Consider the following 21,583-nt stretch of genomic DNA (forward strand, 5'->3'; position numbering starts at 1 on the left):
TAAATCAGCGCCCAAATAGGCTGGGGGCACTGAAGCTGCCTGGAGAAATCACCTCGGCAATATATAATCAGACTTCACCTCATATAACGCCAAGCTGCCACAACAATCACTTACTTCACTCCTTGTGATGTTGCTATTAACAAAATGTCCAACAGTGCTAATTCCTTAAAAAGAAGAGAATATAATCATGCTGCGGGTTGAGATCGTGAATATTTACTGAGAACTTAAGAGTCAAATTAGGGAAATTCTACACGCTTGCAAGTAATGAAGGACGTAAGTTTTGATCGAGGAACTGAAGACCTCATTTTGGCGAGTGCAAGTCTGGTTGTTAAATGCAACAATAAAAGCTAGGTGCAAAAATTAAACAAAGAATTCAATTTAGATGGCATTGTAACTGAAATATAATCCGAATTTCAATAAATCTCTTCGTGTAAGAACAAAAGGAAGTGAGATTCTGTAATTCTTACGGTGCGTTTGTGTGAACAGATTGCCAGCATGTGCAACTGCTTCCTTTATTGATCTTTAATACAAGTTTTAGTCGTGTCAGCACTTGAATCACATGTGGTTAGATGTCTTTCTGAATTGTAGCTGTTCAATATTTGTTTATAAAGGGGTGGTTAAACTACCTACAGCTGCTGCAGTGCACTTCTCATTCACAATGAGTGCTATTCTGATGACTCATATAAAGACCACTATCAAATGAATGAATCGAATGAAAAGGATTTTTCACAGACAAAAAGCTTAGTCATGGATAACAACAATCGCACCATCCATCCATCCTTTATCTGCGATTATCGTGGATTAATATTTGGGATTTAGTGTTTGTTGCATGGTAAAGTCAGGAAAATAACTCTGAGGTGTGTTACTTGGTAAAACCACTAAAGAGATGTAGATTGATGTATCTTGTCATATTTGATTTTCTAAAAATGTATGCTAAAGGGAGCTGATGTAGGAGAAAGTTTAAAACTTGGCCTGTCCAAATCCCACAAACTTTCCTGGATCAGAATTTGGCTACCAGAGACATGCTGTAAAATCTCCAAAAAAACTCTTAGAAAAATAATCTCTTGGCCCACCTCATATATATATATATATATATATATATATATATATATATATATATATATATATATATATATATATAAACATTTTTTTTTTAAAAACAGGCATTGTGTAGCATTATATTTTCCATCTATAATCAGGTCACAGGTACATACAGAAAAGGTAGCACTTTATACTAAGGTTCTATTTGATAACATTATTTAATGCATTTAGATATCATGAACAAACAATATATATATATTTACAGTATGTATTATTCTTAGTTAAGGTTAGTTCATAAAAATACAAATGTTAATTGTTATTTCATGTTAGTTCATAGTGTATTAACAAACGGAAACTTATTGTAAAATATGCAATGTCACATTGTCATCTTATCTAATGTCAGTTATCTTATGCTTCCAAAAGCAACACGACAACCACAAATTATAGTCCATGTTCATTATTTGCAGTGACATGATTTCATTGGATTTGATTGGCCTTGTTGATTTGAAAATTTTGCTATATATAAAAAGTATTTTATTATTGATTTTACCTGTAATAAAATCTGCAAGGTGGGCAAAGGCCATCTTATAAGTTTTGTCAAAAGGTTTGATGTGGTCAATTTTCAAAGCATTTAAGATCTGATACTCCAGTTTCAGCACATCAGGCAATTTTCACGCTAATATCAATATTGGATTGAGTTTGTGTACCCATTTGGGAATTTCAGCTCCTTCCAAGCATTGTAAAAATCTTTTTCCTTTCAACATTTAGTCACAGTTTATTTTCATTATTTTGGAAATCGTAAATACGCTCCTATTTTCTATCTGTTTCTTCTAGCAAATTCATTTGAAGGATAGTTTATCACTTAATTTGGCAAATTGAACGCAAATATACAGCAGAGACTAAGTCATGCAGTCTGACAGTTTCTCGTTACATTTACGAGATGTCTAGGGCCCACTCGGTCTTCATAACCTTCTGTTGTGGCACATTTTATTTTTCCAGTGCAGTTGTGGTTTTATGGTCATTTAAATGAGCAAGCCCTTGACCAATGACGGAAATATTCTAATGAGTCTGTTATACGTATTAGTGTCCCATATGTTTACAGTGAAGTTAATTCTGATATTATAAATGGTCATGTCACACTCTCTCACTCTCTTAATAGTTGAAAAAAAAGAACAATGGAAAATAAGGGATAATGAGGAGAAAATATAATTATGAATAAAAACACATAATGAGAAGAAAAGGGGAGGTTATTATTGAAAACCATGATGAAATACTTACTGAGATTTATCTGTCAGATTTTGTGATATCTGTTCTTTTTTTTTTTTTTTTGTATCTACTCGTACCTATCACTACATTGTATTCAAGAGTCATTTTTCATTGTCACGGTGGTTCTCAGTTTTCTATTGGTCACGATTGACAGGTAGCCTGGAAAAGCATGCTTAATTTTATGGATTGACTGTGACTTGGGGCTTCCCAAGAGGTGATGCAACTTGTATTTTAATTTGGTTAAGTCTATGTTCATAGGATTCTTCTGGATGTTAAGGATCACAATTATGCTGCCTTTATTTGGGCAATCCCAAAAAGCACTGCAACTAGCCCAGTGAAACAATTAATTAAAGATGACAGTCAAATCAATAGAAATGATGACTATAAATATTTCAATACCAAAAAGTAATGATAAAAAAATTATAACTACATCACACTGTTATTTAAAAAAAACCACTGATTATTTTACCCAAAATACTGTGCGCACAATGTTTTTTTTTTAACTCTACTGAAGCTGTGTTTGCAATGAATGAACAACAGAGGCTGGTAATTGTGACATCAGATATTCAGGTCTTGATTCTGGAGAAGATCGAGCATGTGCGTGTGTTTGAGTGTGTATTTGTGGACCAAAGGCATGAAGAAGTAGATGCATATGTGTGTGGTTGAGTGTGTGCCACAATACGCAGTGATCTGGAGCAGTCCTGGTCTGCTCAATGTCTCAGAGACAGAAAAAGAATTCATGTTTCTCTTTCACAGACAAAAACATCTGTCTGAGCCTCAGATCTATCATTAGCACACTATTCTACTTGCACTCGCTGTGTTTGCGTTGAGTGCGCACATGTGTGTTTTCTCTGTGGCTGGGGGAGGGGGAATACTCCAAATTTTGCGTCAAATTGAGCAAGAGCCTGACAAGAGGAGGAGAGTGTAGAAAGGCCATTTGATGACTGGCAAATGAAATTCTGCCATGCGGTAGTCATCAAAATACTCCAGCTATTGTTTCAATGAAATAACACTTACAACAGGACAAGAATTTGGAGACAGGAGCCAAACAAAACAATTCTGAACAGCATCAAAATAATATGGGATTTTACCTACATTTATGAAGTACAAAAATATTACAGAGAGGCCTATAGTATTGTGAAACAGCACATTATCACTCCAGCTAGCATCTGGTCAAGAGCCCCCCATTTCCTCAAAGCGTTTAATTTGCACAGGAAGTTTAAAAGAGGTTTTCCCACCTCTGGATAAACAAAGCAGGTTTTCTGCAGAGCATTGTCCAGCACATTCAAAGATTCCCTTTAAAGCTGAAGTGTGACATTTTTATGAAGTTAAAATACTTTCATCTATTCCAGCTTAAAATGCAGAAACATCTTTAAGTAAGCCATTTGTAGGTTGATTATCCCTCCCAAAAATGAAAATTGTCTCATCATTTACTCACCCTCAAGCCATCACAGATGTGTATGACTTTCTTTCATCTGCAGAACACAAACAAAGATTTTTAGCAGAATATATCAGCTCTGCAGGTCCATACAGTGCAAGTGAATAGTGACCAGAACTTTGAATCTTCAAAAAACACAAAGGCAGAATAATAGTAATCATTTTTGTTAATGAATCTCCCCCTTTGTCCATGACAGACCAGTAGGTGGCGATGGGTACAAAGAATATGAGTTGCCAAAAAACAATAGAAGAAGAATGTGAAAGTGAAAGTGAACATTTTTGGTAAAAAAGGACATAAATATTGATCTGTTTCTCAACCACAAATATCATATCACTTGTAAAGATATGGATTTAACCACTGGAGTCTTATAGACAGTTTTGGGTAAGTTACTCTAAAAAAGTAATTAATTACTAACTACTAATTACATCTTCTACAGTGTAATTAGATTACTGTACTAATTAATCTGTCTGAACAGTAACAGCATTACTTGACCAGATAAAAAAAAAAAAAAATTCAAGGATAGACATGAAATTGTTCTTTTAATTCTTTCAAATAAATTATATAAAATCAAATAAATTATTCATGAACTGGCCAAAGAATTTAAGGGGGCTGCATTAAATTACAAAAACTTAATTTAGATTTTAAATTACTTAACTTTTTTCAATGAAAACATAATTTAATTACAGTAATTAATCACTTAGTAATGCATTACACCCAACACTGCTTATGGATTCCTATTATTCTGCCTTTTAGTGATTTTTGAAGATCCGAAGTTCTGGCCAACTTTCACTTGCATTGTGTGAACCTACTGCTGAGATATTCTTCCAAAAACTCTTTGTTTGTGTTCTGAAAAAGCAATAAAGTCATACACATCTTGGATGGCAGTGAGGGTGAGTAAATGAGTGAATTTAGATTTTTGGGTGAACTATCCCTTTAACTCTGTGACTGTTTGGTTTACTATACTGACAAGCCTGACTAAGTAACCTTGGCTCAACCAATAGCTTGTGTTTGGGGTGCAACTATCTGTTTTTTTCGACTAATGGGAGACAGCATGAATGTTCAGAAACCTGTTTTGATAATGAAAACAATTCTCATTTTTGCAAATCCGTTTGGTGATGCTAGTGGCACAGAAATTACACACTTCAGCTTTAAGGACAATTTAATGGCCATTTTGAGGACAAAAATACATTTACTACTGTCAATGAAAATGAGAGGCTAAAGGCTAACTGTTAGCTAATACCCCAAGTCTTACAATGTGCATTTACAATAATTTAATAACAAAATATTTAACAAAATGCTGTTTAAAATAGAGGTGGAGTGCAGCCTGTGCAAAGTATTTCAAGGGGGCGAGGTGAGGGTTGGTGGAAATTCCTGCAATGATGTATTTCTACTTTAATTCAGCAGCGTAACTCTTGCCAATTTTTATAAAGTTTTAATTTGTTATTATTTAATTTAATTTCATAACATTAATCATTGCTTTATATTACACTGGGATACATTTATATAAAAAACTAGTCACCCTTGCTGCGATGGAGTGTCAGTATTTCTCTTACGACTGCTGTAATCCATCTCTCTGTTTTTGTTTTCTCTTTTGGAAAGTTGTGACACTGTAATTGTGGATTGTTTATTTAGCTGTTGGAGCAAAACATATTTGCTGTGGTCTCCCATTTACTGCTATAGAAGTTTACCCCGCCATAGTTTACTTCCACATTCCAAACCATGAAATGTGTCCGTTTTGGCCCAGTGTTTGTTGCATGTGTTATATCACTCTTCTGCTGTTTATGCATTTCCAAAATGGTACATTTTCCAATTTAGCCTATGTGCCATATTAATAATCTTGTATGTTACCATATTCATGATAATATTTATACATTACATGTTAAATTCTAAAGACACCTTTGCAGCCTTTGTAGCATAATCCATTTTGGCACTCTGTTGGGTCGCCTATAAATGTCCAATTTAAAGATTGGCTCCTGAACCAACACCTCTGTAATGCATCATTGTATCAGTCTTTAACCAACCATTACTAATCATTACAGTAATATATAATGCAACATTCAACTGTAACAAAGTAACAAGAACTGAATTCTGACAATGCACTAAAAAAGGAGCACAAAGGATAAGCAGAACAGCAGAACGTAAAACACGGGTAGAACTGTAGAAATTTGAGAGCTTCAAACGCACCGACCTCGACTCGTCTCAGATGGATTGTTTTAACCAAACAGGACTAAACTGTAGCCAGTGTAGAGGTGAAAGCTAGCATGACCTTGGGCTTGTCTCACCACGGTTTGTTTTAACTGGCAGGGGGGGTTTTGCGCCTATTATAGATAGCTCTAATGAGAAAAGGTCAGAAAACCCGACCTGTGAAGAGTGAATATGGATGGGGCAGAGCTGTCTTAACTGCTCCCCTGACACCTGCCAGTGACTCCATGAAGAGAGCAAGAGATTCTTTTTCAAAGCCATGTTTCACCTCCTGTGTGTTTAGTATTAATTCCTGTTACAGCCGCCCTGTCAAATGCAGATGTTCTTAAAAAACTGTGTGAGTTTTGAAAACATGGGTGAAAGTTAGAAGAGTGCTTTGTGCTGAATTTGGCAAGAAGTAGATAACGATTTTGCCATGTACGGCAACAGCCATTAAGATATTCTGATCTGATACTTGGAGAGATTATATATAAAAATAAATAATAAAGAGAAAATGTGCTGAGTGACCTGCATTGGAACTCACACAGTGTATGACATCAAATTTAGTACGATCTTTCCACAGTAAATCTGCTTTAAACAAATAAACACCCTCCGACTGGCCATACCTGATGGTTTGAATTCAGTTTACATTGAGATTACCGGATAGATTGGAACAATAAAACAATGGCGTTTACACAAAAATAGCAGGCCTGTCAAGGAAAACCCAAAAATGTTTCTTAAAAATAGTGTTGGATCTAATCTGCTTCAAGGGGCGCACACGGGAAGCTTTAAATTAACAACAACCGTGTCTCAGCAACAGAAATCACTACAAAATCCTAATGGAGCCTATCAGACTAGGACTCAAACAAAATAGCACACCAGATCCAAAGAAAACAGTTATTCAATATGCATTAGTGATTTACCTTCAAACATATACACACGAAATACACTGAGCTGATTCCATTTAACGCTCACTGCAGAAAAGAGCTCTGCTTTTTAAAGAACTATAACAAATGTTGTTACAAAGTGTCATTTTCTAAATCGCTGTCAGCTGTTTTTTCAAATAGTTTTTTTTTCTTTTCTTTTTTTTGTCTACGTCACCATTTAGCTTCATCCTATGCTTGATCTGAGACTTTTCAGTACTACAAAGCAAATCCCTCAGAGACTTCTGTCTTTCAAACAGTTATTCCCCCTGAAGTGATCTGAACGTTTGGGACAGTATATGTGTGTGGAACTCTGAAATGTGAAATTGGACACTGGATTTACAAACAGGCAAATAACAGTTGTTGAATATGATCAATAAAACCATATGCTTGGCTGATTGAGCACTGGACCGTCCTGTCTCTCATCATTTCAAACCTATGACTTTTTGGAATGAGCAACAAAAATTACATCACTGCATCTGTCCGCATACCTATGATACATGTGGCAACAAAATGGCAACAGAAACATAACTGAAGTGACGGATCTGATCAGTTCATACCGTAGTGACAGCCTGGTCCAGGACAACGAGACAAAACAAGTCATCATAGTTGAGACAAGCTCAAACAACATAATACCGAACCATAAACACTAAAGACATCCAAGAAAAAAGAATCCCAGTGCCTGCGCTCCACATGATGAAATATCACATCACTACAGAATCTGAAAATCACTCTGTTTACAGTACTGGAGATATTCTCACTGGACTATAATAATCTGATTTTATGATCATTTTTCAACATCTACAGCTTTTTCCCATCATCATTATCACTGACAATCAGCATCATTCAACACTTGTTGTTGGTCTCTAACATGCACAAACCAAAAACCTGTTTGTACGTTTATAAGTTAGTGTATGCTTTTACGAAGATGGATTCAGAGGTGAAAAACACATAATCTAACCACTAATACCGTGTCCTCACAATTAACAGAATTAGCTCAGCATCTGCATGTTGTTGTAATCTCCTACCTGTTATTGTAACATCGCTGTAGATGTTGGAGAGCTGTTCTTTCAACAAGACCTGTTGCATCTGAGCCGCTTTCTCTCGCTGCAGATCCAGCATCATGTCTGGGTGGCTGGCCAGCTTGCAGCCCTTCTGTTTGTCCAGGGCGAAGTCACTGCGCACTATGTCTGAGTGCAAACCCATGGAAATGCTTTTGTATTTATTTGTTTTTATCATTATGAGGAAAAGCACAACTAAACGAGCAAATGAGCATGCATGTGGTTTGTATTGTGGGTAATAGGTGATATTCAAAATACACTTTTTTCCATGTTAATACTGTATATACAAAGTCATATTAATAATCAATTTAGTCACTTAGACTCCTAAGTGATATGCACTAAATAAATTGAATGTGTCATTATCAATTTAAAAATGTGCATATTTGCACACATAAATTGTTTCGATTTATTTTAAGTTATCTTAACCCAACTAACCCAAAAAACCTCTAATCACCTGAATCAACAAAATATGCAAAATACCAGACTAATTGAAAATGATCTAAATAAACCTCACCATCTTCATAGTTTTTGAGGTAATAGTCCGGTCCAGGCCCTCTAAACTTTGCGAGATTCTTCAGGTTATGAAACTGGAGGAAGTCCGTTCGTTTGCCCCCAAACCTCAAATAAGCTGGAGATAGTCCCCGAGCCAGAGTGACTAACCGCTTGGAGCTGTGAATACAGACAGATGTAGATCATTGTAGATCACTGTAAATCACTGATACACAGAGTGCATACTATCCTCAGAGAAACCTTTAGAGATACCAAAGAACATACATTACTGTAGCGCCAAATAGAAAATGTACAGCTGTTAAGGAGGTAGTTCTACCAGTTCTGACCCTTAAAAATGTATTTCACTGGTGCAACATAATGTAGTCATGTTGATTCAGTCATATTAAATCATATTTAGCCTATAAATTATTTAAGGTACCCAAGTACCTTTTATGCAATACATAAAAATTGCATTTCTTTGTGATTTTACACCACTAAAGGGAAGATGGGCAATAAATTGAACAATTTTCTATTTTCTTTTATATTTTATGCTTATTTCACTTTCCTAATTCTAAGTGAAAACAATTCATTTATGTCTGTACCCTTTCAAATGAAATATGCAACATGTTTCCATATAGATCTAAAACATGTACACTGCAAAAGCAGTATTCTGCCATTGTTATTTTATTGTTATATTACTCTTGTATGATTTAACCCATAAAATTAGCTTTGTTGGAGTTACCAGTTAATTCTGTGATGTTTAATAATAATGTTTTTGCCTTAAAACCAGTTAATTTAGACATTGCCACATAAATAACATTTTTAGGTTAAGCATTTTCAACCTTTACTGTTAATTAGAACGTGTGAATTATTCAAAAAATAATCCCTGTATTTTTAAAAGAAAACATACATGTTATTATATTTTAGTATTGTAGCTAATAATGTCACCTTAGCTTTAAAGGAAGCTGTCTTGTTTCATTTTACGATTTGATATTTGAAATGCCGACATTCCCTCAGAAAAAACTGGTCTGCACATTATTGTTTGTTTTATGGCTCATGAGGTGATCATTTCAGAATAGAACAAAGTTATAATATCTCAAGGGTGATGATTGAATCTATTTGCACAACTTGAATTCCTTTGGTTTATTTTACTTCATTATTTTTATTGAGATTTACTTTTTTATTCGTTTCCATTGACCTGGGTGTCTAGAGGCCATTAGATGTGTTTTCACTTTCTTTTGTTAACTCACAACATGTTCAGTCTGTTTAGGCCGCAGAGCTTTTCTCACACTGACTGAAATCACCACCAGATTATTTCACACTGAGTTGCAGTCTGCAGTGCAACAGGCTCTTTTTTTTATTGTTTCTTTCTTACTAATGCTTGCTTCTTTGTAAAAGTGCTTTCCTAAATAATGAGCGATAATATGGCACCAGTCATAAATAGGGAAACTATAAAACGCTCGCATTTAAATACAGGCCTAAATTGCACACATAATATGAATGTCTGAGACAGTAATTAATAATAAGAATAATAAAATAAGGTATGAGTTATTTTGAATTGCTTTGGCAAAACTGGATCTTTGTCTGTTTGCTAGGCCGAAACTGATTTTTAGAAAATAAACGTTGGTGACAGGCAAATAGTGTCATGTGTAATGCACAGGTTGAATGCAAATTATACTATTTTAAGAGAATAAGCATAGGTGTAAAGGTAGTAATATCACATGATGCCATTTTAGTGTGAAATTACAAGTCATAAAATGAGAACAATGATAATTCATATATACCATAAACAACTTAACACAAAAATATAAAAATACAAAAATAATACAAAAAAGGCCCACACTCAATAAAAAAAAGGAGTTTTTTTCAAGGATTGTTCAGTTTACTTAATTAAAATGAACTAAAGCAGCACAATTCTAGAACATTTTATATTAAAGTATTAAGACAACACTTTGTCTTAACATGTTGTCTTTACATTCCATACAATTACATTTGTAAAACTGAAGTTTACTTAATCAATTTGAGTTAGGACTACATGAATACTTTTTGTAGCATTGATGAAACTGGGCATGGGATTTTCGTTTCCCAGCATGCTTTGCAAGGGGTGAATAAATGTTGAAACTAAGTGTTATTTTATGCATTTTAGAGTAAGATAAGAATAGGAGAAGATTTGTTCATGTTTAATGTTGGGAGGAGTTTTTGGAGTTAGCATTGTGGTGAAGATTGGCGCTTGAGGATGGACTCTCACTTTCAGTAAAGTTTGATTTGAATGCTGCTTAGCTCCATCAAAATGACAGTGCAACAGTTTCACTGGCATTACATTTGGTCACCTGGTATATACTAATGGATAATAAAAATAATTTCAGGGACCAACTTAACAAAAATAATTAGTTGTTAACTAATTGTTCTGACAAAAGGAATATAATTTTGTACAACTTGATCTAGAACAAGTCAGTTCAAACCAAATCTATTTTGCTGAACATTTTTTATTTAATTGCCTTGAAAGGTGTTCCTCAATTTAATTAAATTAAACTTCTTTTTTGTTGTTGAGTGTAATTACAGCAGAATAATAGAGATAATAATTAAACTATATTGGGTAATTATTGCAACGTAATCATATATATATATATATATATATATATATATATATATATATATATATATATATATATATATGTATATATATGTGTGTGTGTGTGTGTGTGTGTGTTGTAATTATTATTTCAGTTAAACCATTAGCATTATCTTAATGCCATACAGAAATCTGATATAGCTATATCAACATAAGCAATATATAGCTATATATATATATATATATATAATTTTATTTTATTTTGTGTGAGTGCGTGTGTGTGTGTGTGTTGTAATTATTATTTGAGTTAAACTATTATTATTATCTTAATGCCCATACAGAAAGTATGCCCAAGTATGATTTTCACTGATATAAAACAGCCACATACATGACAATATAGTTCAAAATACTATAAAGATATTAACATTTTCAAATAATATTGAAATTTGAATATGTGTATAGACTATATACTGTACCACAAGCATTATATATTATAATATCAGATTTTTCTAAATACATTTTAAATAAAAACTGTGAAATAGGAACAGAAATTGTACTATAGGTATAATTGTCAAAGCAAAAGTATGTCTATTATTCTGCATTTGTTTAGTGTTGCTGCTCTCTCTCTCAAACAAGCAAACAAGTATGTTTACTTCTAGACTATAACAGTCTGCAATGCACTGTGCAACACATAAAACAGCAAATACAATGGAAATGTCGCGACAGCAGATTTTGGTTTCAAAGTAATGTAAGTTTGGGGTGAAGTGAGTTCCAACACCTCACTCTGAGTATAAAAATACTTTTAATAATCGATAAAATAATCGAGTTTAAACATCACATGATCGAAGCATACCGAGACGTATTTGGGGCGATACAAGACACTTACATTTCAGTTCTCTCCGTATGGTTTTGTGTCTTTTCTCCTCTGGGGTCTGGAACACTCAAATTCACTTCCAGGTCAAACCCTGGTGTGCAAATTACCACAACCATTTAAAGCTGTGCGTAAAGCTGTGCGTTTATGCGCGGTACAACAACATTTCTGAAGTCCAAGTTCTCGTGCCGAGATCACTATATAGGCTACAGATCCTTTGAGATCCCAAAACAGTTTTCTCTGGGAAAAAACAGACGTCACTAACAACACAACACACATGTTGTCCAGTCAAACTGAATTAAGGCCACTTTGAAGTTTACGCGTAAAATAAATATCCAAAAACCAAAGTGCGAGAATAAACGGTTATTTAATGGATATTAAACTGAAAATATTACACATGAAAACATTATGAGCTGATGTGTTACAGCTGATCCACACAAGATGTCTTTCATATATCCTAAGAGTGCAGCCAAATATAGTGCGCATGTGCTTTGAGAAAATAAAAGTTTAATAGTCTATAAGAGCAAAAAAAGCTTCAGTGGTACATTAGAAAAATACAGGATTATGTATCTAAATGTGATGTCGATACTCTGCATGTTAGAATAATATATCAGTATTAGGTGCCGTGTCGATTGTATCGATAGTATCTATCGATTTTTTTAAATATCAGTTGCTAATGCCACCTAAAGCATCACCAAACGCATCTTCACCAGCCGCAGGATGCAATTGCATTCAGAGGTTAAACCTGTAATACCTTAGAAAGTCCAGCCAGCCATCCTTTATGATCGATGGATCCAACTGCAAGGAGAGGAAGTTGTCATTCAAAACTTTCACCGGACTTCGAGTATTCACGTCTAGTAAAATCAAGGTCCTCTCCAGAAAGCTCGGTCTCTTTCCTCCTGACACAGGTCTCTTGTAGGTAGCGGCGGATGAGATGAGAGACTGGAGTATCAGTACCAACCACAGAGACGAGCCGAACACTGGGCAGAGGAACTGCCTGGGCATCTTCTGTCCTCAAGCACCGGGCGGAGCGCAGTAAGGGAGATCAAGCAGAGATCTCCTTATAAAAACCGACTCAAGAGCACCTGAAGTGTTTATGCCCCTCCTTGAGCGAGGATTCTCGTGTCTGTGGTCCTGATCGCTGGTGTATCTTTCAGCCTCCCTGTCTTGAGCTGTTTTGCAGTTAGCTGGGGTAAACTCACGCCCCAGGGCCAGCCTCCATCACACTGCTGCATCTGCACCGCCCTCCGGAATAACGCAACAGCTCTTAAAGGTAAGATGATCTTATTTAACTGAAGGGTCACCTCGTGAAGGGGTGTCTGGAGCTTAATTTATGTGTCTGCACATTCTGAAAGAAAACTAGATTAGATTTAGGGAAACAAGCGGTAGGCTATAGCATCCTAAATAATGTCAAAGTTTGGGCTAGTTTTGTGCTGTGGACATCTGTAATTTCTCTACTTTAAGATCAAGACTGTATTAGCCTACTAAATAGTAGGCCTACATAATTTTCGTTTTAAAAAGGTATACAGAAAATTAAAGGACCCGTCCTCTTCGTGATTTGTAGGCATGAAATCATCTGTTCACCTTATTTTGAATATCAGTCATGTTGTTAATATCCACGTTGCATGGTGTAGACTATTTTGGTGCGCAAACAGCGAAGCGCATTGCAAACAATGCTTTTGTGTTTTTTTTTTTTTTTTTTTGTCACTTCTTTTCTTTTACATCGTTAATAGCCTAAAGTTATTTCTGAGAGACCCGCTTTTAATTACGCAAACAGAATAAATAATTATCCAATGATTTTCTGGTCTCTGGTTTCCCTATTTATTACGAAAAAACTGTAGAATATGAATATCGTGCAGACATCAAATTGAAATGATAAACTGTTATTTCGTCTCCACTGACGTTACTTAATAATAACATTAGTTAAGAGTTATTTTAAGTATTAATCACAGGTCTGCTTCTAAAAAATAAAAAAATTAAATTGATATAGGCCTATATAGCTATATATATATATATATATATATATATATATATATATATATATATATATATATATATATATATATATATATATGTAGGCCTATATGATAATAATAATATATTATTATTATTATTATTATTATTTCTTTTTTCAAATTATGCGTAGTAATACTTATATAATATATTTTAGTTAACATATTATAACTTTTAAATCGGTATATTTAGGAGGAGAGATTATTTTTTCTTAAGCTTAATAAAGTCATGATGAACCCCAAAAGTTTATATATTTGGATAAAAGCGTCATAACACATATAAGCTACTTGCATTTTTCATAAAAATGTGTTTTTGAAGTTCTCCAAATTTGGGTCTCTTGGGAAGCAAAAACCATTTACCATTCACTAAATCAAACAATAATAATAATAATAATAATAATAATAATAATAAATTAAAATAAAATAAAATAAAATAAAATAAAATAAAATAAAATAAAATAAAATAAAATAAAATAAGCGAAAAATGTATTTAATTGGGCTGCCATATGCTGGACGCTGGGAACGTCCCATAATTGACAGAAGCGTGTTCGTTCATGAGTCATACATGGAGCTATAATTCACCCCGTGATCTTCAAACGGGCCCTTGTGTGTCTATTTGGAGTATTCGTTTGCAAACTGCAAAAATATCAAATCGTTTTTTTTCCACCTTTGAATAATAACAAAAACATGTTTGAATGTTAGTCGAATGTTACAATTCTAAATGTCCAGATGCACTCAAAGCCGACGCTGCTCATTGTCATTTCGTCGACACCTATGCATTGAATGACTTTGCTATGAAATGTATGACTTTGTTCAACATTTGTTTTTACCCTATATGAGTGTGCATCTGAGTGTGTCAGCCGCAGCTCTGACACTTTGTAGGATCATCTCAATGAGGGATTGACATCTTTGTTCAGTTGATAGAATATAATCTCTAATATCAGGATTGAATAGGATAAATCCACCTTTTTTCCCTCTGAGACTCAGGCCTACTATTTCGGGTTTGCTGCTATATTGAATCTCCTTCTTGCAGAGAACAAAAATAAAATATAATGCAGTAACAGAATAACACGCTGTGCTACTTTTTACGGTATATTTCTTGGCAGTGAACCAGACAGGGCTACTCTCTTCAACCTCAGATTTATAACTAGATTCATCAAGGTTTTTTGTTCACGTTTGAAGTGCACTTTTAGCCTTTTAAAGTAGTAGAAATGCTGTATATCAAATTAAGAATAATTAAAAATATATTTATATATATTTGAGAAGTTTAATGTGAAACAAAACAGTATAGCAGCCCAGACTGTCAACTATTGCTATTCCCATATAGCTAAAAAAAAAAAAAAAAAGATACACAGTACAAAGCTAAAACATTTGTACAAAGCTAAAATCATCTTGCTGATTTCCTTACTTTTATTTAGTAAAGGCAAAAAAAAAAAAAAAAGAAAAAATGATATGTGAAAATTATTTGTCAACTTGAGTAAGAATAGAAAAACAGAATATAAATATTTCAGTCCTTACTAAAAAAAAAAATATTAGAAAAAAAAATGTTTGTTTACACATTAATAAACTCATTGTTTTAGCTACATAGTGGCCCGACATCAAAAATTCGTTTCTGGTTATCCAAGGAATTATATTTTTACACATGATTAATTATGACATAAATTTGTGTTGATAATATTCGAAAATACTTAAAAGTATATCACATAACGTTATGTGCGCTAATAGTTATAAAAAATATAAATTTCTGTTGGATATATTCTACAATTGTTTATTAAGCAATTTGTCTGTTGTCAAAGTTCATATTCATAACGAAAACAATAGTAATATTCGACTTTGTATAATGTTCAATAATCTGTGTCAATGGTAGCCCATTTCATAAACACCTTAATTAACACCAGTTTTCATCATAATACATACTATATTTATTTGTAGTAGAATTTAAGAAATCTGAGTTATGGAAAGATTTAATCTAATTTAAGTAATTCGAAATTGTTTTAGGTTAAGCTATTTTCGTCACCTTTATACTGCAATTGCATATTTTTTACATGATCTACATTGTACATGCGGTTCATTTTTACCCCATTCCATCTCACACAACAGAAAATATATTACAGTATATGTTCTGCATGGACTGTTAGTGAAACCATCCGAACACGGGACTCCCACTTTCTCCAAATGTTTCCTAAAGGGCCCACGGACGTGCAACATTTCAACCAAATGGACCATCAATAACTTAATAGTTAAAAGTTTCCTGGGTCTGCAAAGTGTCCCGAAACCCCACTGTCTGTAGACCCCCGACAGGGTCATGGACTTACATGCTGTAGCTGTTGTGTCCGAATGTTGACTAGCCGTGCAGGGCAATGCGAGAGAGAAGAACGACTCCACATATTTGTCTCTGATTTACGAGGTGGCCGCGAGTGATGCTGAGCAGACGAAAGTGGTTAGCACACACAGGCAAAACTCTCCAAATTTTTCTTCTTCTTTAGTTTGATCTTACTCATAAACGATGCAGAATGGTGTTCCTTTACCATTTGAGGTACTGGCTGTCTGTTTAAGGCCGGCTCCAGACACTCAGAGGATTAAAAAAGTGTGTATGAGACCACAACTTATTATGTCGCCCTATTTATGGCGATGGAAGCTTTTTGACATTTCGAAATGATTTACAAAACATTCCACAAAATGAATTTCTTGCCATTAGTAAACGAAAAACTGCTGGGGAATATATATATATTTTTTATTTTTTATTTTGCGCACCGTTTAATAAAAAGTGATTTATACCTTAGATAAACATAAAAACACACCGAGGTCTTCCTTCGCGTGTTTGTTTATGAACTTATGCTGTATATAGGCCTATATTTACAATAACAGAGCCACTATACAAGCACTTTCCTTTTCAAGAACTTTAACAGATGACGTTTCTATATTTCAAGGTTTTCATGCCGTATGTATACTTATGTTAATGTCGTCAAACAACCCCCACCCCGTCAAAAAAACCCCAACCCCCCATGAAATTCATTTCTGAAATCCAGACAAATTATGATCTAGAGTGCCATCTTGTGGTGAAGAAGACTGCTTGAATTTGAAATACCAGAGTAAACAATTTGTCACACAAATTAAGTTTGTGCTTGTAATTTGAGTGGAACTAATGCAATTCTCATCTATATTGTTTTTACAAACATTGTATTGGCCATATGTACAACCGGGCTAAAATCATAATAAAAAAAAAAATGGGTTGACAAATTTTGCCCTAAAACTATTGCCCCAAATGTACACTACATCACCATAAATATATGGTATATACATATATAAACCTTTTTAAAATTTATATTTGTGCTCAATTATTTTTGCTTTATTGATATTCAACAATATTTTATTTTTTATTTTTTTAGACACTTTGCAACCAGAAAAAAAGGCAGATTTTCCTTATGGGCTTTTAGTCCTGTTGTACCTTAATTATTGGTAATTTATTGTATGGTTTCAGGAAGAATAATACATGACATTAACTGTGAATAGATAGACATCGTCACAAATTTAAATAGCAATCTCACTGATTAAGACAAAGGGTATTTGGGCTCTGTCAACTTTAGTGAAACACGTGATGGACTAGGACACCTGACATCTGTGAAATAAATGTAGGCCCTAACTGATTTAATTCTGTACATCCACTGAAAACCAGGTGTACAGAGTGAAACCTTGGAGCCAGATGCAAAAATTGCAAAAAGGAGTAAGAAATGTTATTTCTGAGAATAACTTATGACACATGGTTTGATACTTGTTATGTAATGCATTTAATTTAATTGTATAGAAAATCATTATGCAATTACGATAGGCTATACCTTAAAGAAGATTAAGATTAGGCCTATTCTGGATTAAGAATGGTAAAAAAAAAGTAAATCTAAATAAATTTTCTCTGACTGGTGGTTTCGGCCAGTACTGTGCTTTCCCTGCTTGCTGCATACTGTATTGCAGCTTCATCATTTTCCCTCTGCAAAGCGTCATGACGTCATTGCAGTGTCACTTTTATTTACACCAGACTCCAGCTGTTACACTGAGTCGTCAAACAGAGTGAAAGTGTGTGTCCGTGTGGGTGTGTATGCGTGTGTAATCGCCACGTGATCCAGCTCGCCAATGTCCTTCTACAATCCACTCAGCATCATGGCTGCTGATGCTGCGGATGCTCTCCTCCCGCACCGCATCCCAAGACCATGCCTTCTGCCCCTGGTTCTCCTGATCCTCACTGCTTTGCCCACACCGACCCGCGGGCTGCTGGGCTTCCGACCGGAGGACACGGGTGGAGATCTGTCCGTGCAGGACGGGTTGCTGAAAGCGACCGAGGGGACGCGGTTCATGTTGCGGGTGTACTATGCAGCATCCCCGCAGAGGCTCAACCGAACTGTCAGCAGCGGAACAGCCGCGCCGTGGATCGCGTTCATAGAGGAACCGGAGTCGGGCAGAGAGGGGCAGGTGCATCCCAAACAGAACTTGTGCGTGGAAGAGAGCGCCAGGAGTTCGGATATCGAGCTGCTCGGGTCTTTCAAGTCCGCCTCAAGCCAAAACTCCATCCTGGTGAAGCTACTCGCCAAAGACCTCCGCAGAGGAGAGAATATCAAATATTATTCCATGTGCGCCTTTGATGGGTTCAAGTGGGAGCACTATAGGACGCGAGAATTCTGGCTGGCGGTGGTGGAGCGGCGGCCGCATACGGACGGATGGTTGCAGGCGGGTCTGTCGGTGCTGCTGCTCGCGTTGTCAGCGCTGTTCAGCGGGCTGGTGATCAGCATGCTCGCGCTGGACCCGGTGGAACTCAGAGTGCTGCAGAACAGCGGCACCGAGAAGGAGCAAAAGTACGCGCACAAGATCGAGTCCGTGCGCAAGCACGGCAACTATGTCCTCTGCACCTTAGTTCTGTGCAACGTGCTCACCAACACTTTCCTGGTGGTGTGGATGTGCCAAATCCTCGGGCTGACGCCTGTCGCCACTGCGGCATGCACTTTTCTCATCTTCTTCATCGGAGAGATCCTCCCGCATTCCGTTGCATCCAGACACGGGCTGGCTATTGCATCCAAGACTGTATGGCTGACCAAGATGTTGATGCTGATCACTTTTCCCATCACATACCCCATCAGTAAATTACTAGACAATATGCTGCACCAGGAAATCAGTAACTTCTACACCCGTGAGAAGTTACTGGCAATGCTGCGAGTTACTGACCCATATCATGACCTGGTGAAAGAGGAGCTGAACATCATACAGGGAGCTCTGGAACTCAGGACCAAAACGGTGGAAGATGTTCTGACCCCTCTCAATGACTGCTTCATGCTGGCCTCGGATGCCATACTGGACTTCTACACAATGTCAGATGTGATGCAGAGTGGGTACACTCGCATCCCTGTGTTTGAGAATGAAAGATCCAATATTATCGATATTCTGTTTGTCAAAGATCTGGCATTTGTTGATCCGGATGATTGCACCCCGTTAAAAACCATCACTCAGTTCTACAAGCACCCACTGCACTGTGTCTTTAATGACACCAAGCTGGATGCAATGCTGGAGCAGTTCAAGAAAGGTAGGCTGTCTGGAGTATAAAGTTGCTGTATAGTGGTTTTGAGTAGAAAAAAAACCCCAATTTAAATCAGTGAGATATGAATGTGTTTTGATAGGCTAATTAGTCTACAGTGATTTGAAGCACAAAGGTATGAGATAATATAGTTAGTGGCATTATGATTTAAGATCTCTTCAGTTCCAGCATAATAGTGATTGTGATACATTACCAGGGACATTGTTTCCGGGGGACTGGGGGGAGGTGTTCCCCAATAATCAAAACAAGCAAGAACAACACCCCCTTTTATTTATACCATGATCAATGGAAACATGTAAATGCTTCATGCTGCAAGCAATTTTATCACACTTAAATCATGCTTGATATTGTTTACGTCTTGTGCATGTACTGTACTTTTGAAACAGTGAGTATTTTAACATTTAAAATTTGGCCCCATTCAGTTCTAACTGGAACCCAGATTTTAGCTTTTTTAAAGAAAAGGAGGGACACGTTGAACTCAACATTATGCCACAGATGCTGTCAACTGAGCTTAACTTCTATTGAATATTCCTTTAATAGCTCAAAAATCATAGGTTGATCCTTTTTGCCTTTCCCTAATCTTATGCTGATTCTAAAAATAAAGATTTAACTTGATAGCATACATCAAACGTCCTCCATGAAATTTTTACTTCTGTTTGTGGAATCCGAGAACCCACATATAAAACATGAACATATTTAATACAATGTGTTTTTGCTACGGTCAAATTTACCCCAAACAGAAACAATGTTACTATACGGATAACATACACATCTGAAAAGTGCAAGTCCACTTTGTGTTACAACAGAGGGTTAAAAATATTTGCTTTTGACTATGTCAGAGGAACTAAAATAATTTGGGGAAAAATAAAAAGTTAATAATTTTTTTACTTGTATGTCATTGGTTCTCCTGGAACCCCAAATATTAAGATGGTAAAGTCAATTTTAAAGTCAACAGAACATGAGGTTTAATGTGTAACAAAAATACTTTGGCGTAGTTCTCCTTCCAAGCACTGACTGTGATGTGTCCAAAAATATAACTCTTTGAGTCTTTTCTGACATCATTCAATCCTTTTACATTTAAGATTTAGTGTAAGCTTCTCCTTTACGACTTCAGCTGACATCTGCATAGGGACTGGAGTCTGGACTGAAACAATCTGAATTTGTTCCCATGGCAACAGCATTCATTCTGTCATCCTTACCTACTATTCACCATGAGAGCAGGTATTAGCCACTGTTTGCTAGAAGAAAAACCTATTTTGACGCACCTTCTACAGAGAATCCATAAATTACTAATGTCATGCATAGACATGCGTGGAACGAAAGGATAAAATGCTACAGTTTCTAGGTCTGGCCCTGAGCCTAGACATTGATGTGATGTGTTCTGACTCCTGGCATGAAATCATACTGTGGCCTTAACGACTGCATCACAGTGGCCATTACGTAATACTTTTGTATTGTGATTTATGGCATTTTCTCTGAAGGCACAGACTCAGAACTACTGAGAGCAGCAATTGGGTGCAGAATGTTGTAATTTAGCCTTGTGAAAGAGCTATAAAACAGTAACCTGTCAGATTTACCACTCTTGCAGGGCACATGATTTACCAGATTTACCATCCCTATGCTTATATGCAGTTAATATGGTATAAGGAATAATTGAATCAGTGCCGGAATCCTGGACACAGTTTAAGCAAAGCCCCAGACCAAAAGTAGAACCTCAAATTATTTTCTACCATGCAGCAGAACTGTCAGCAGGGACATCATTTAGCCGAGCACTGATGTCTAAGTTCACACACAGTAGTGAATTGCAATTAGAGTTCAGTTATCACTCTATTCAAAATACATTTCTTAAAAATCACATTGGAGTATCAATGTCTATTTTAAGCCTTTAATTACAGTTCAACCCTGTGGCACTCTTTCAGATCAAGCAGACTTGCTTACACTTGTAAATGTTTTTACAAAAGTCTTATCCAGCAAATATCCTGTAAAACATAGTAAATCAATTGCACAATCACATTAGTCATACACAAATTAAGAAGACAAGCAGGCCTTTAGGGAATAGTTGCAGTTAATTGACAGTTAAATCTGTCATTATTCACTAACCTTTATGGTATTTGAAAACTACATGTAATTTTTCTGTGGAACACAATAGGA

At 35.7% G+C, this 21,583-nt stretch overlaps 2 protein-coding genes across 2 annotated transcripts in view; one reads left to right on the forward strand and one right to left on the reverse strand.

The window, feature by feature from the left end:
• LOC127660898 (inactive heparanase-2-like) overlaps positions 1–13,004 on the reverse strand; it is an 80,741-nt gene extending 67,737 nt beyond the window's left edge. Inside the window, exons 1-3 of the mRNA XM_052151368.1 lie at positions 12,597–13,004; positions 8,425–8,579; positions 7,878–8,039 (exon numbers count right to left, since the gene is read on the reverse strand). Coding sequence (XP_052007328.1) covers positions 7,878–8,039; positions 8,425–8,579; positions 12,597–12,847 — 568 coding nt within the window. The 5' untranslated portion in view covers positions 12,848–13,004. The remainder of the gene's footprint in view (positions 1–7,877; positions 8,040–8,424; positions 8,580–12,596) is intronic.
• Positions 13,005–17,982: 4,978 nt separating this feature from the next.
• The window catches only part of LOC127660937 (metal transporter CNNM1-like), a 31,483-nt gene continuing 27,882 nt past the window's right edge, over positions 17,983–21,583 (forward strand). Inside the window, exon 1 of the mRNA XM_052151430.1 lies at positions 17,983–19,420. Coding sequence (XP_052007390.1) covers positions 17,983–19,420 — 1,438 coding nt within the window. The remainder of the gene's footprint in view (positions 19,421–21,583) is intronic.

The sequence above is a fragment of the Xyrauchen texanus genome, chromosome 20 (genome assembly GCF_025860055.1).
Source record: "Xyrauchen texanus isolate HMW12.3.18 chromosome 20, RBS_HiC_50CHRs, whole genome shotgun sequence".
In the NCBI taxonomy this organism is placed as follows: Eukaryota; Metazoa; Chordata; class Actinopteri; order Cypriniformes; family Catostomidae; genus Xyrauchen; species Xyrauchen texanus.